The 14,006-nt window shown below is 43.3% G+C and overlaps 1 protein-coding gene across 2 annotated transcripts in view; it reads right to left on the bottom strand.

Annotated features, from left to right (window-relative positions):
• The window catches only part of TIAM1 (TIAM Rac1 associated GEF 1), a 588,418-nt gene that overhangs the window by 136,537 nt on the left and 437,875 nt on the right, over nucleotides 1–14,006 (bottom strand). For both annotated transcript variants that reach the window (XM_082245498.1, XM_082245499.1), the window contains 3 exons: nucleotides 10,963–11,067; nucleotides 6,727–6,805; nucleotides 1,703–1,789 (listed from right to left, as the gene is read on the bottom strand). In XM_082245498.1, the coding sequence (XP_082101624.1) occupies nucleotides 1,703–1,789; nucleotides 6,727–6,805; nucleotides 10,963–11,067 (271 nt within the window). The remainder of the gene's footprint in view (nucleotides 1–1,702; nucleotides 1,790–6,726; nucleotides 6,806–10,962; nucleotides 11,068–14,006) is intronic.

Below are 14,006 nucleotides of genomic sequence, written 5' to 3' on the forward strand. Positions count from 1 at the left end.
ACCTGGTTGCCACCACACATGCTTGACACCATCTGAACCAAATAAGTTTATCTTGGTCTCATCAGACCACAGGACATGGTTCCAGTAATTCATGTCCTTAGTCTGCTTGTCTTCAGCATACTGTTTGCGGGCTTTCTTGTGCGTCATCTTTAGAAGAGGCTTCCTTCTGGCACAGGCATGCAGACCAATTTGATGCAATGTGCGCTGTATGGTCTGAGCATTGGCAGGCTGACCCCCCCCCCCTTCAACCCCTGCAGCAAAGCTGGCAGCACTCATATGTCTATTTCCCAGGGACAACCTCTAGATATGACGCTGAGCACGTGCCCTCAACTTCTTTAGTCGACCATGGCGAGGCCTGTTCTCAGTGGAACCTGTCCTGTTAAACCACTGCATGGTCTTGGGCACTGTGCTGCAGCTCAGTTTCAGGGTCTTGGCAGTCTTCTTATAGCCTAGGCCATCTTTATGTAGAACAATTCTTTTTTTCAGATCCTCACAGAGTTCTTTGCCATGAGGTACCATGTTGAACTTCCAGTGACCAGTATGAGAGTGAGAGCGATAACACCAAATTTAACACATCTGCTCCCCATTCAAACCTGAAACCTTATAACACTAACGAGTCACACGACACCGGGGAGGGAAAATGGCTAATTGGGCCCAATTTGGACATTTTCGCTTAGGGGTGTACTCCCTTTTGTTGCCAGCAGTTTAGACATTAATAAATATTTTCAAAATAGTTAGGGGTGTACTCAATTTTATGAGATACCGTATGTAATACAAACCATTAATTATTGTAGCAGTATTTTGAAATGTGTGTAATATGTGCTGCTTTTACTAACAGATCTGGCTGTTTTTGGTGAAGAAATAGCCAGATTGCTAATCTGTGTACATATCCCTGTAATACAGAACTTTGTGCTGCGATTGGCTACAACCGATCAGAACATCTCAGCAATAAATCATTGGCCAGGAACTGCTGACAAAATCCCGCTGTAGCCAGTGACAGATTGGGTTAGCAACAGGCACATGTATGTGCGTCCCCAACCAAGAAGTGTGTGGATGACGAACATGTATATGATCCAGCCTGCATGTCACCCTGCCAATGTAAATGTAATGAAGGCAGGTGGCAAACAGTTAAAGAAATTTTTTTCAGGCGTACTCAATCTGACCTATAGAGCGATGAATCTAAACAGACCCGCCTACCTTCAATTTGAGCCGCTAAACAAAACCGAAAGGGATCTGTTCCCCTCCATCTAGTGGATCTGATTGCAGGGTAGTCAGGTGTAAACGGACAGCCAAACAGTCAGCTTCTATTGGACTGGCTTCAGTACACATGGGCAGAATGTCAGCCGGTTTCCATTGAAATGGCCGATGCCGTCCGACATTCGGCCCGTGTGTATGGGGATTTAGTCTCCTCTCCTCCATTGAACAAACTGCAAAACTGTAACTTTGCAGCATGTCTCAAAGTGAGAAGCTGCAGCAGGGGCAGACCTGTGAGACATTTGCAAACACATTCAGGAACCGCAGACACACCAAAATTTACATGACTGTCATCTCTGAGTGTCAGCTCAGAAAGTAGATGCAGATTCCAGATGACGCCTGAACCATGCATGTACTCTCAATGAAAAATTATACCAAGTGACAGGTCCACTTTAGATGTGCTGTAGTTGCTGCAATAAGCCCTGGAATCAGTCAAGTGATCACTTACCTCTTTTGAATGCCAAGCCAGACTCCTTCACATTTTGGACATACAGATGTGGTCTGCCTTCCTCCTCCACGGAGCACAGAGAGATCCCTGTGAAATAAATCACAGAATACAGACATGTTGGATCATATGGAGAATACATCATACAACTGACATTGCCTCATACATTGCTTCATTTAGGTGTATGACTAATCGTGGCCATACACCGATCTATCCATTCCAGAAAAAAAACTCAGATCTGAGCACTGCTTGTGACAAGGTGTGAGGAAGGTGCCGTGTAGGACTTTTTGTGCAGATAATAAGCACTGTTGACCATCCGTAATGGTCTACCTTCCTCAGGTAAGATATTTCAACTTGCAAAAAAAAAAAATCTGCATGTGACTGAGCACCAGGCCCGGATTGGGACAAAAAATAGGCTTGAGCATTTTAGACTGAGCAGCTCTTGACATTTACAAGCCCCTTCCTCACTCTCCATCCTGATGTAGGAGAGGGGGGGTGGGGGGACAGAGAGCACATATGGGGAGCTAAGAGCACGGATGGGGGAAGGGGGTGGAGAACACAGGGGGGATAGTGAACACGGGGGGGGGCACAAGAGAGCCAGAGAGGAAAATCACTCCTGCCTGATCTCTGGATTCCTGCCTGCATTTTGTGATCTCGGCTTGTACTCTGACTCCTGCTCCTGTCTTGTGCATCTGTGCCTCATTGCCTGACTGTGTACCAACCACGGCCTATATCCTGACTTTGCCTCCGGCTTATGTTCCTTCGCTGCCCAGCTGTAAAGACCTTTTGGCTAGTGTCCTGGCTGTGCTCCTGCCCGCTAATCAAGCTTTGTGTTCCAGTTCCTGGTTCCTTCCTGGTGATCCACGGCCCTCTGCTTCCTGTAAACCTCAGCTTTAGCTGCCGTTATACCGACTCTCGTGCCACTCTGACCTCACACCTGCGATCATCACTACCAGGGCATGTTGGACAAGAGGTGCAAGAGAAGTCTCTTCTATAGCGCTATCTCCACCAGGTATGTGACAGATGAATTCAAGAGCTAAATTAATCAATCATTTAATAAGTCCTCAATTTTGTGTTTTTTTTTTTTTTTATTTAGTGACAGAGTTGTTTTAAGATGGGCACTCGACACTTTGCAAAACCTAGCAGATTTTTGGATTACTAGCACAGATAACGTTAAATTCATGGGGGTCACATTATTATTATTAATACTACTATTATAATACAGGATTTATATAGCCACATCCTGTAAAATTCAATGAAATCAGGCTGAAATTGCGTGAAATGGTGATTGGATAATCTGTAAAAAATTTAATTAGTTATTGGCCTAGGGTAATGTGTGCGGTGTAATTGCGCACTTTGATCTCACTGCAGTAATTACACTATAAGAATCTTTGTGTGTACGCCGTAATTAGTCAATATTTCTTCTAATCCCCGATCTGCTCTTCTGTATTTATTACGCTGCACAGTGACAATGCATGAATATATCTTCAATCAAAAGAATAAAAACTTAAGTAGATTGGAACATGTGTGCAGAAAAGAAGGTGTATCACTCTATTATTAAAGATTTGCTTTTAAGAGATCTGTGTTTTTATATTGCTGCTAGAAGATGATATTCACAAACCACCACCAACCCCTGCTGCCTGCCCACGCATTATAGACCTCGTCCCGACACTTCTCTATAAATCCCCTGCTGCCTCTCCACACTTTTCAGACTTCTCACTGACACCTTATCAAGTTCTGCTCAACATTCATACTTCCTTATCCCCTACCATGCCTATTCTGGAGCAGGTGCAGGTTTGCTGGTATAATCCAAATCCAAAAAAAAAAAAAAAATCAAGCAATGCTGTTATCAAGGCAACCACTAGATGGTGATAGAGTACTTCTTAAGGAATAAGCAAGAACTATAACCATATACATTTAAAGTGACAAACTTTGGTAAAAAAAAAAGGGGGGAGGGATATAAAAAGGGACACATAAAATGTTAACTCTTTAAAAGCAGGACTTCACCGTAAAGTAGAAGTTCAGCCTTATGTAATCCTCCACCTCCCCCCTCTACTTTCACATTTGGCACACATTTTTATTTTTTTTTTTTGGGGGGGGGGGGGGTACCTGGTTTTGACCTGCTCCTACTTTTGCCTGGAACACCTAGGTTCACCCCCCCCCCCTTCTTTGCCTGAAGCCTTCTGGGAAACATCACAGTCCCCAGAAGGCTGCGGGACCATTCACACAGTGCAGCAAGGCTTGTGCTTGAGCAGTGGGAAACGGCTGTGAAGGAGTCACAGCTGGCTTCTCTTTGTTAATATGTCAGTGCTTGGGACATGAAGACCTTTGAAGAACAGTCCCGGATGAGGACAGCGCTGGATCCCTGGACAAATTATTAAAGTCGGTAGCTACAGTATTTTTTTTTTTTTCTTTCTAGGGTGAGGAGCCCTACCCTACAGTACAATGCACATGCAGCTCAGCAAACAATCCCAGCATCTGACGGATATCATCCTGAACAGGTCAATCAAGATGACCAAAGATCCGGAAACCTAGAAGAAGCCTGCGAGAAGATGTGGACTCCAGTGAGGGAGCTTGGAGATATTGCATCACTAGAGGGGATGACCATAAAGTTCCTTTAATTTTTCTTATGTTCTGAACAAAGTAAACATCGCAGGGATCACACACTTGTGGGAGAGTCAAATCCTGTCACTACCCAGCTGTTCTGCATGCGTGGTCCCCACCATTAGATGACAGCAGAAGGCGGTCTTGGGAGTCACACAGAGAAACAAATTACAGAGTCTGGGAAGAGTGAGAGAGGAGTCAGGCATAGAGAAAGGCTAGGTTTGCATCTGTTGGCTGTGGGACCTCGGGGGATTGTCTAGTTCTGTTGGCTATCATATACAGTAAAAGGACTGATGCTTCAGGCAAAGTGTGGTTACATGGGCTACTTGCCATATTTATTGCATTCCTGGGGACATTTCATTTACTTAGTTGCACAGGCATGCAGCATTTCATTAGGAACTCTGGGCACTTGTATGATTTTTTTGCTATCCACCAAAGCACCACCTAGTGGCCCACAGAGATCATCATTTATACCACCCTGGTGCCCAACCTGTGGCCTAAGGGCCACATGAAGCCCTTTGGTGTATGAAGTGTGGCCCTTGGACCTCAGCAGTTTGTAGTGGGAATGCTGATTAGAGTAACAGCATTGATCTCTATGAGCCTCCTGTAACATTTTCCCAGTTTCATATGGTCTTCAACAGCATATATCCAGCCACAAATGTAGCATGCCCACACTTTCTGACCCTCATTTCCTCTATTAGGTTGGCAGTTTCTGACAGTCCTCTCAATGAACATTATGTGTGGCCCTTTGGTGATGCCAGGGGCCGCACTTGAGGCCCCCATTAGCTCACATGTTGAAAACCACTGATTTATACAGTATAGATAAACAACAAAAAATCCAATAAAAATAACAAAAAAAAACAATATGAAAGTCATTTGTTATGATCATAAATATCACCTGTAACAAAACGAATGCAATTCTAATCACGATGAAGGGTTTGTGTTGAATGACAGCTGTCATATGTAGGAAAGTCTGAGAACATGAATGACATGTGAGATGGTGAGCAGGGTAGAGGAAGCGGGTGTCATTTAACCGCTTGCCGACTGCTCACAGTATATTTACTGCGGCAGTCAGCCCCTCACAGGCAGAGCGACGTAGGTCTACGTCGCTAGCCTGTGAGGCTCTGGGGAGCGAGCGCGCGCCGCCAGAGGCGCGGTCACGGACCCCCCCCCGCGCGTGTGACCGGCGGACCCGATGTCCGCCGGTCACTCGGCGATCGTCGGGGGAGAGGGAGAAAGTCAGGCGGCTTATGTAAACAAGCCACCTGTCATTCTCCCCGCTTTAGAAACACTGATCACACGGTTCTACAATGTAGGACCGTTGATCAGTGTTCCTACAGCACAAGCCACAGCCAATCACAGTAAGCCCCTAGGGACACACACAGCCCCTCCTCTCAAATAAAGTTAACCTCTTCACTACCAGTGTATTTTTACAGTAACAGTGCATATGTATAGCACTGATTACTGTAGAAATGTCACTGGTAACCCCAAAAGTGTCAAAAATGTCAGTCAAGGGTCCGATCTGTCCGCCGCAATGTCGCAGTACCGCAAAAAAAAAAAATCGCAGATCGCCGCCATTGTGCGTTAAAAAAAAAAAAAACAACAAAAATGACAAAAATCTTTCCCTTTGTTAGTAAACACGATAACTTTTGCGCAAACCAATAAAATTTTTTACCAAACACATTTACAAAACAAATTGGCCGAAAATGTTAAAAAATTTTGATTTTTACATTTTTTTGGGGGGGAATTTCATATAAAAAATGTGAAAAATATTGTTATTTTTGCAAAATTGACGCTCTTTTTTTGTTTATAGCGCATGATCAAAAAAATCGCACAGGTGATCAAATACCACCAAAAGAAAGCTCTGTTTGTGGGAAAAAAAGGACGTCAAATTCGTTTAGGTACAGTGTCGCACGACCGTGCAATTGTCTGTTAAAGTCACGCAGTGCCGAATCGCAAAATACCCCCTGGTCTTTTAACAGCCAAATCCTCCGGGGCTTAAGTGGTTAACCTGCTGGAGCCATCCCCTCAAGCTGATGACAATAGTTATATGGGGAGCCTTCCAAAGGAGAAAGGAGGAAATGACAGAGGGAACTGGTGCGACAACGCAACAGAGGATCAAATGCTATAGAGTTACCATTGACAATAGGATAGGCCATGGAAATGACAGGGGGGCTAACAAGGCATCTACTATCAATGATACATTGCTGATGTAAAGCTTCTGTGCCAAGGTTACAATAGTGTACCATAGATTACAGAAAGTACAGAAATAGACACAAAAACATTTTTGGGTTTATCATACTTTACCTGCCCTATCAATAGAAGATCTATTTAAAAATTATTAATTTAATAAAAAGTTAAGCAGCATAATTTTCCTAGTCTATTGAACACAATAATGTTACTAAAATCTCCATAACACTTACCATAGTTTTCTGACAGGTTAGTCTTCTCCAGCTGAATATATCGGATGACTTTGGGGCAGATTGTGATTTCCTTGTAGAGCTGGAAAAGAGAACATGATGATGGTATTTAATCTTAGCATGATACATTTCAGTCCTGACAGGAAAACAAGGCTGTGGCATTGGCCATGGTCATTTCTTCAAAGATGGTTTGAAACCGGAATGTAAGCAAGCAGTAAGCCTAAAGTCAACTAAAACACCAAGCAGCATGTAAAAGGATGCATAGGTACAGTGCCTTGAAAAAGGATTCATACCCCTTAAAATTTTCCACATTTTGCTATGTTACAACTAAAAATGTAAATGTATTTTGATGAGATTTTATGTGATAGACTAACACAAAAGTGGCACATAATTGTGAAGTGGAAGGAAATTATTAAATGGTTTTCAAAATGTTTTACAAAGAAATATCTGAAAAGTGTGGCGTGCATTTGTATTCAGTCCCCCTTTACTCGGATACCCCTAACTAAAATATAGTAAAACCAATTACTAATTAGTAAATAAGAGTCCACCTGTGTGTAATTTAATCTCAGTATAAACCCAGCTGTTCTGTGAAGCCCTCAGAGGTTTGAGAATCTTAGTGAACAAAGCATCATGAAGACCAAGGAACACAACAGACAGGTCAGGGATAAAGTTGTGGAGAAGTTTAAAGCAGGGTTAGGTCATAAAAAAATATCCCAAGCTTTGAACATCTCACGGGGCACTGTTCAATCCATCATCCGAAAATGGAATGAGTATGGCACAACTGCAAACCTACCAAGATATGGCTGTCCTGACAGGTCGCCACCAGTGTGAACGGGGGCTCAGTGTTGTCACATGAAAAGATAATAACATTTTTACAAAAACGTGAGGGGTGTACTCACTTTTGTGAGATACTGTATATTAGGTACACCTAGGAAACTAGGGGAGCTGGAGAAAACCACAGCTCAGGTGGGGGAATCTGTCCACAGGACAACTATTTGCAGTGTAGAGTTCATTGAAGACCTGCAAAAACATTGTTTGGCTGAGGAGTTCTACTTTAACCACTTGTCGACCGCCGCACGACTATTTACTGCGGCGGTCAGCCTCTCACAGGCAGAGCGACGTAGTACTACGTCGCTAGCCTGTGAGGGTCTAGGGAGCGAGTGGTCACGGACCCCCCCCCCCCCGCGCGTGTGACCGGCGGACCCGATGTCCGCTGGTCGATCGGCGATCGTCGGTGCAGAGGGAGAAAGGCAGGCAGCTAATGTAAACAAGCTGCCTGTCATTCTCCCCTGTGTATGAATGGTGATCATACGGTTCTACTATGTAGGACCGTTGATCACTGTTCATACACCTCAAGCCACAGCCAATCGCAGTTAGAATCACGCCCCTAGGGACACACATAACCCCTCCCGCTAAAAAAAAGTTAACCCCTTCACTGCCAGTGTAATTTTACAGTAACCGTGCATATGTATAGCACTGGATTACTGTAGAAATGTCACTGGTAACCCCAAAAGTGTCACAAATGTCAGTCAAGGGTCCGATCTGTCCGCCGCAATGTCGCAGTACCGCAAAAAAAAAAAAAAAAAAAAAAAATCGCAGATCGCCGCCATTACGCGTTAAAAAAAAAAAAAACAACAAAAATGACAAAAATCTTTCCCTTTGTTAGTAAATGCGATAACTTTTGCGCAAACCAATCAAAATACGCTTTTTGCGATTTTTTTACCAAACATATGTAGCATAAAACAAATTGGCCGAAAATGTTAAAAAATTTTGATTTTTACATTTTTTTGGGGGGGAATTTCATATAAAAAATGTGAAAAATATTGTTATTTTTGCAAAATTGACGCTCTTTTTTTGTTTATAGCGCATGATCAAAAAATTGCACAGGTGATCAAATACCACCAAAAGAAAGCTCTGTTTGTGGGAAAAAAAGGACGTCAAATTAGTTTGGGTACAGCGTCGCACGACCGCGCAATTGTCCGTTAAAGTCACGCAGTGCCGAATCGCAAAATAGGCCCTGGGCAGGAAGGGGGTAAAATCTTCCGGGGCTTAAGTGGTTAAAAGCTGTAAACTTTACAATTCCTTATCTGAACAGGTAACTGTGAAAGCTCAAGAACTTGTGCTGATCTTCCACTAGGAATGTAGATAAGGCTGATCAAGATTTGTTTGTTCTATGGCCACATATGGTTTACCTGCAATCTGGACTGCACAGGTACACCTGCTGTGGGAGCAGGTGAGCAAACAAGGCATCTCTCAGCTCCTTACAGCTAAAAACCATCCTGTATCTGCAAGTTTTTATTGTAGTGGGCTGGGATATCTGGCCAGTTAAGCTCGGTTTATAACATCCTAAAACAGATTACATTATTGCTGTAATAAAACGTTAGTGGTGGAACAAATAGGGGTAGCAGCCTGGAAGTGAAAAAATACTCCCAACTGCATACCTCCGTGTGAAGAAAAAAACACAACAACTCATCACAGCAGTGCAGCAGGGGTTGTAGTGGGTGCTTAATGAGCCCGAGACCCGTGGTCCATTCTAGAAAAGGCAGAGAGATCCTGAAATGTGGCTTATAAAACCTCTGACCACACAGAAAGGCACTGCCATTGAATCAGTAGTCCCAAAGCCTCCCCCATACACACTGAGACTCACCAGAAACTCTTACCCAGGAGAATAAATGGATATAATAGCGCTTGTTTCTATCAGGACCATCTGCTCCACCTGTCACTGCTCATAGATCCACATGGTGGCCATCTCATGCAAGGGATAAAGAACCACAGAGCGGGATCATTACGCAACCAGTTTATTCAAATCTCTTATCTCAATTCCACAAATAAGGTAAAATAACACTCACATATTCCAGTGCCCAGACCGGCACCCAGCAAATTCCAGAAAATGTATTTGATTTTAGTGGGGCAGCCGCCGCTTGTCCAACATCCAGAAGCGGCATGCTTTTCACTGGCCGGAAGTGACAAAGATGGCTACATAACCCCATGGGTGGAGCAGATGGTCCTGCTGGTTTCAAACAAGTGCTATTAGACCCATTTATTCTCCTAGGTCAGAACCTCTGGTGAGTTTCAGTGTGTATGGGGGAGGCACTGGGACCACTGAAGAGCACGTTAAGCGGCACTATCCTGCACGGAGTGTGTGGAGCACAGTAATTCATTTTAGAAGAATTTAAATCGGTCGCTGTATTGCGTAGTCACTAATTGTGGACTTTTATGGACACTTACAATAGTATGTATCCTTGATATCCAGATTTTTTTTTGGTTCATTTGGTTTTTTGGCATTATATATAATTTTGATTGTATTTATTTTTGTCACAAAATTTATACCTAGCGCAATTCCTCTTTATTATTTCTATTGAGACTTTGTTTTATACATGGGTATTTGGATCAGCAGCAGGGGTATTTTAAACTTTTAGATAAGGGATTCTTTGGCACAGGGATTTAATAATTAAATTTACTACCACTAATACATTTATCGCTGTCTTTCCAGGGGAGCATTTGTCCCCCAGGTCCGTACTAATGAGAAACGTTGGGCTGGCAACCCAGAGTGGAGACATTGATCACTGTGGCACCATGGCAAGCGTGGGGAATTTCATAAAGGGTGTCACAGACGCATCAGGAGGTCATCCTGAGGGCCAGAGGAACGGAGCTGAAGCCAGAGGTCCAGGAAAGCTGACTGAGGGGGAGACACTGGAGACCCTAGAAAAACAGTATCGTGAGTACAGAGGATTGTGTCAAGTGGCCTGACCTGAGGGGGGCCACCCGGGAGTAGGATAGTCAGATGACGGCTATCAGTGGTCGAGAAAGAGGATGCTAGGAGAGTGTCCTGAAGAGAATTTAGGTAATCATGTCATCTGGATAGAGACTTAACCCCCAAATTCACCAGGGTGGCAGGGTGAATCAACAGCCTGGCTGTGGCCTGGCTGTATCGAGAATTAGAATTCCTCCATCTTGTGAATAGTTCATTTGGAGTATCCCACTATTCCCTTCTCCTATCCTGATTTAAAATAAAACACCAAAACCAAATACACACCCATGGACTGATCATTGACTGAGCCACGAAGTGTTAATTGTAAATGCCAGTATTCCTAACTGTAACCCAGGGGGACCCAAAAGTGTAATATGCAGCAGTCCTCAAAGGGGCAGTGCTACACCTGTATAGCAGCTTTGTGGAACGATTACTGACCCCCACAAGCTGTGCATTAAGCAGGTAAAGGAAGGAGAAGTGTTACCTACCAGTTCATAGATCTCCTCCTCGGGTCTTGGTATATAATGCTGCTGTTGGTTGTTACAGAGGAATTTCAGGCAGAGATAATGTGCATTGCAATCCAACTGATGAGTCTACAATAAAAAGAAAAAAGGCATCAGATGGGATTTATAGTGAGCTGTGCATTGTACAGCACTGCAAAGTATTCACATCTTTCAAATCTCTTGTGCATTATATACCTTAACACACTGAACCATAATATTACGTAAAAATAAAAAAATAAAATACAATATTGGAAGAAAATCAGTAAATTCTCATCTTACATACCATGTTCCAATGAGGGTGATGTCCCCAAACATTTTACCAGGATACTGGAAATACTAAGGCACTGTGAAGGAGCATCTTTGGGATCCTGGCTTTCCCTGATCTACTCTGCAAATAATGAACCCAGAAGTGCTCAGCTCTGAGCATTTCCATGTTAACTACTGTAATAATCCCAGAAATACCAGCTAAACAATGGATTAAGCACAGGCTTAGAGTGGAGAGCAGAGGAGACATTGGAGGTTCAATAGAATCTTGATGGGTCCATAAATAGAACCGGTCACCTGCCAATGCCATCACAGGGCAGGCTTGTTAGTCCCCTTGTTCTAGTAAAGTTAAATGGGGAAAAAAAATTAATAAATAAAAATGTAAATTCTAAGTAAATAATAGAAAATGTAACAGTAAAACAGGTGGTGTGGCAACCTTTCAGAACGATCAATGCTAGATGCTGTAAAGAACCAAAGTACCCCAAGATCATTGGGAGAATGAGTTCAGGTAGGGAAGGGGGGACTCATTCTTTTGATGGAAAAAAAAGAAGGAGCAACATATTTGTTCCAGCTGGCAAAAAATACACTATATTGTCAAAAGTATTGGGATGCCTGCTTTTAGACACCCATGAACTTTAATGGCATCCCAGACTTAGTCCATAGGGTTCAATGTTGAGTTGGCCCAACCTTTGCATCTATAACCACTTTAACTCTTCTGGGAAGGCTGTCCCCAAGATTTTGGGTGTGTCTATGGAAATGTCTGACCATTCTATCAGAAGCGCATTTGTGAGGTCAGGCACTGATGTTGGATGAGGAGGCCTGGCTCACAGTTTCCGCTCCAATTCATCACAAAGGTGTTATATTGGGTTGAGATCAGGACTGTGCAGACCAGTCAAGTTCCTCCACCCCAAACTCACTCATCCATGTCTTTATGGATCTTGCTTTGTGCACTGGTGCGCAGTTATGTTGGAACAGGAAGGGGCCATCCCCAAACTGTTCCCACAAAGTTGGGAGCATGAAATTGTCCACAATGTCTTGGTATGCTGATGCCTTAAGAGTTTCCTTCACTGGAACTAAGGAGCCAAGCCCAACTCTGAAAAACAACCCCTCACAATAATTCCCCCTCTACCAAATGATTTGGACCAGTGCTCAAATATAGTGTATGCTGCAGGCAGCAACAAATGACAGTCCTGACCCAATTGATATGTTGAATTGTAAAAGTGTCTGACATGCCAGCAAGGCAGGACATGAGGAGGGAGTACAACATTGCCACCCAATGTGATAAGAGTAGTCCTAGGGAGCAAGGAGGACTTTTTCCACTATGTGTTGCCCTCATGTAGCACAAGAAACCGAGGGGCCCACAGGAAGAGTCACACAGGGGATTGCAGCAGCACGATAGCTGCCAAGGTTAATAGAGATAAGGAGGTTCCATTCTTACAGAGGCCCTTTTGAGGGCAGTAACCCCTTTGAGCTCAAAGGGAGCGGTCTGTGTGGGAAAGAGTACCTGAGGAAAGCCTGAGAGGGGCACAGAAAGTCGCAGTGGGTGACTAAGAAGAGCAGCTTCTTGCAAAAGGGAGTGCTCAGGAAATGCAAAAGTCAAGGTATTAGGAAAAAGGGTGTACAAGACCTAGCCAAGTTAAGAATACATACTCAAATAACATTTTTTACCAGAGTTAAGTGTCACTTTGAGGCAGCGAGAGCAGAAAGACTTCTTATTGTGTAAAAACAAAGGGCAACCTGGTGATCCTTGACAACGATATAGGAGGGAAGTGCATACCAAACTCAGGGCAAAGTCTGAGGGCAATAGGTGAGTAGTGTTTTAGTGACCTTGTATGGAGAAGCCAGCCACTGATTATGCCAAAAGAGTTTGCTAGCAGAACCAGATAAAAATTCTCACGAAGAGGTGACTGAAGGGCACCAGTGACAGTAATGGCCTTGAACATAGAGATGATAGACAAAATATCGTGCTGTCAGGATTAGGCTTGATATCCCAGGTAGTATAAAGTTGGGGTAGGTGCTTAAAAAAGGTTATGAAAGCAACCGGAGGGGAAAAGAGGGCATCATTGCTTAGACCTATGGTTCAAAGATCTGACTCTTTTTCTAAGAATAGGATCTTCAAGGTATCCTGGGATATAAAAACTCAGGGTTTGATTAATGGTCTAATGAAATCGCTCCATAGGGTGTGGGGAGTTCAGCAAAGGTTACATTGAAGTATAAATACATGGAGTTAAAAAAAACATCACATTGCATTTGCAATCAGGTTACAGTACCTCTCTTATACAGGGTAATAGTGTTAGGTCTATACGCAGAACCAACACTGCTCCAAAAGACCTAGTGACAGATTTAGAGGATACCGGCTACTAGGCTGGTCACTAAAGTTTGAATAGATTTTTTTTTAGGAGCATGCTGGGACATGCTATGCTAGGTAGCTATGGGTCCTTGTGCAGGATTTTGAAAAATCCTTTTAATCCTCCTTAAGAAAGAAGGCCACCCCTTGTGATTGTAAGCTGTAAAGAGATGTAGAAGAAAAAAAAAAAAAAAATCTGTTTTGGGAAGCAGCAAGTAAGAACATGTAGCAGAAAAAGATAGAGGGCAGCAAAAATGGGGATTTTTGAATTACTATAAAATCCATTTCTCTGATGTTCATTGACGGACACAGCTCCTGATCTTCATAATCATTGGGTTATACTGCCCCCTACAGGAGTTGGACACTAGGCAGAAAAAGAATCTGGCTATGCCTATAGGCAGTCCAAGGGGGTATACTC

This window comes from Pelophylax lessonae, assembly GCF_965119305.1.
Source record: "Pelophylax lessonae genome assembly, chromosome: 2".
NCBI lineage: Eukaryota > Metazoa > Chordata > Amphibia > Anura > Ranidae > Pelophylax > Pelophylax lessonae.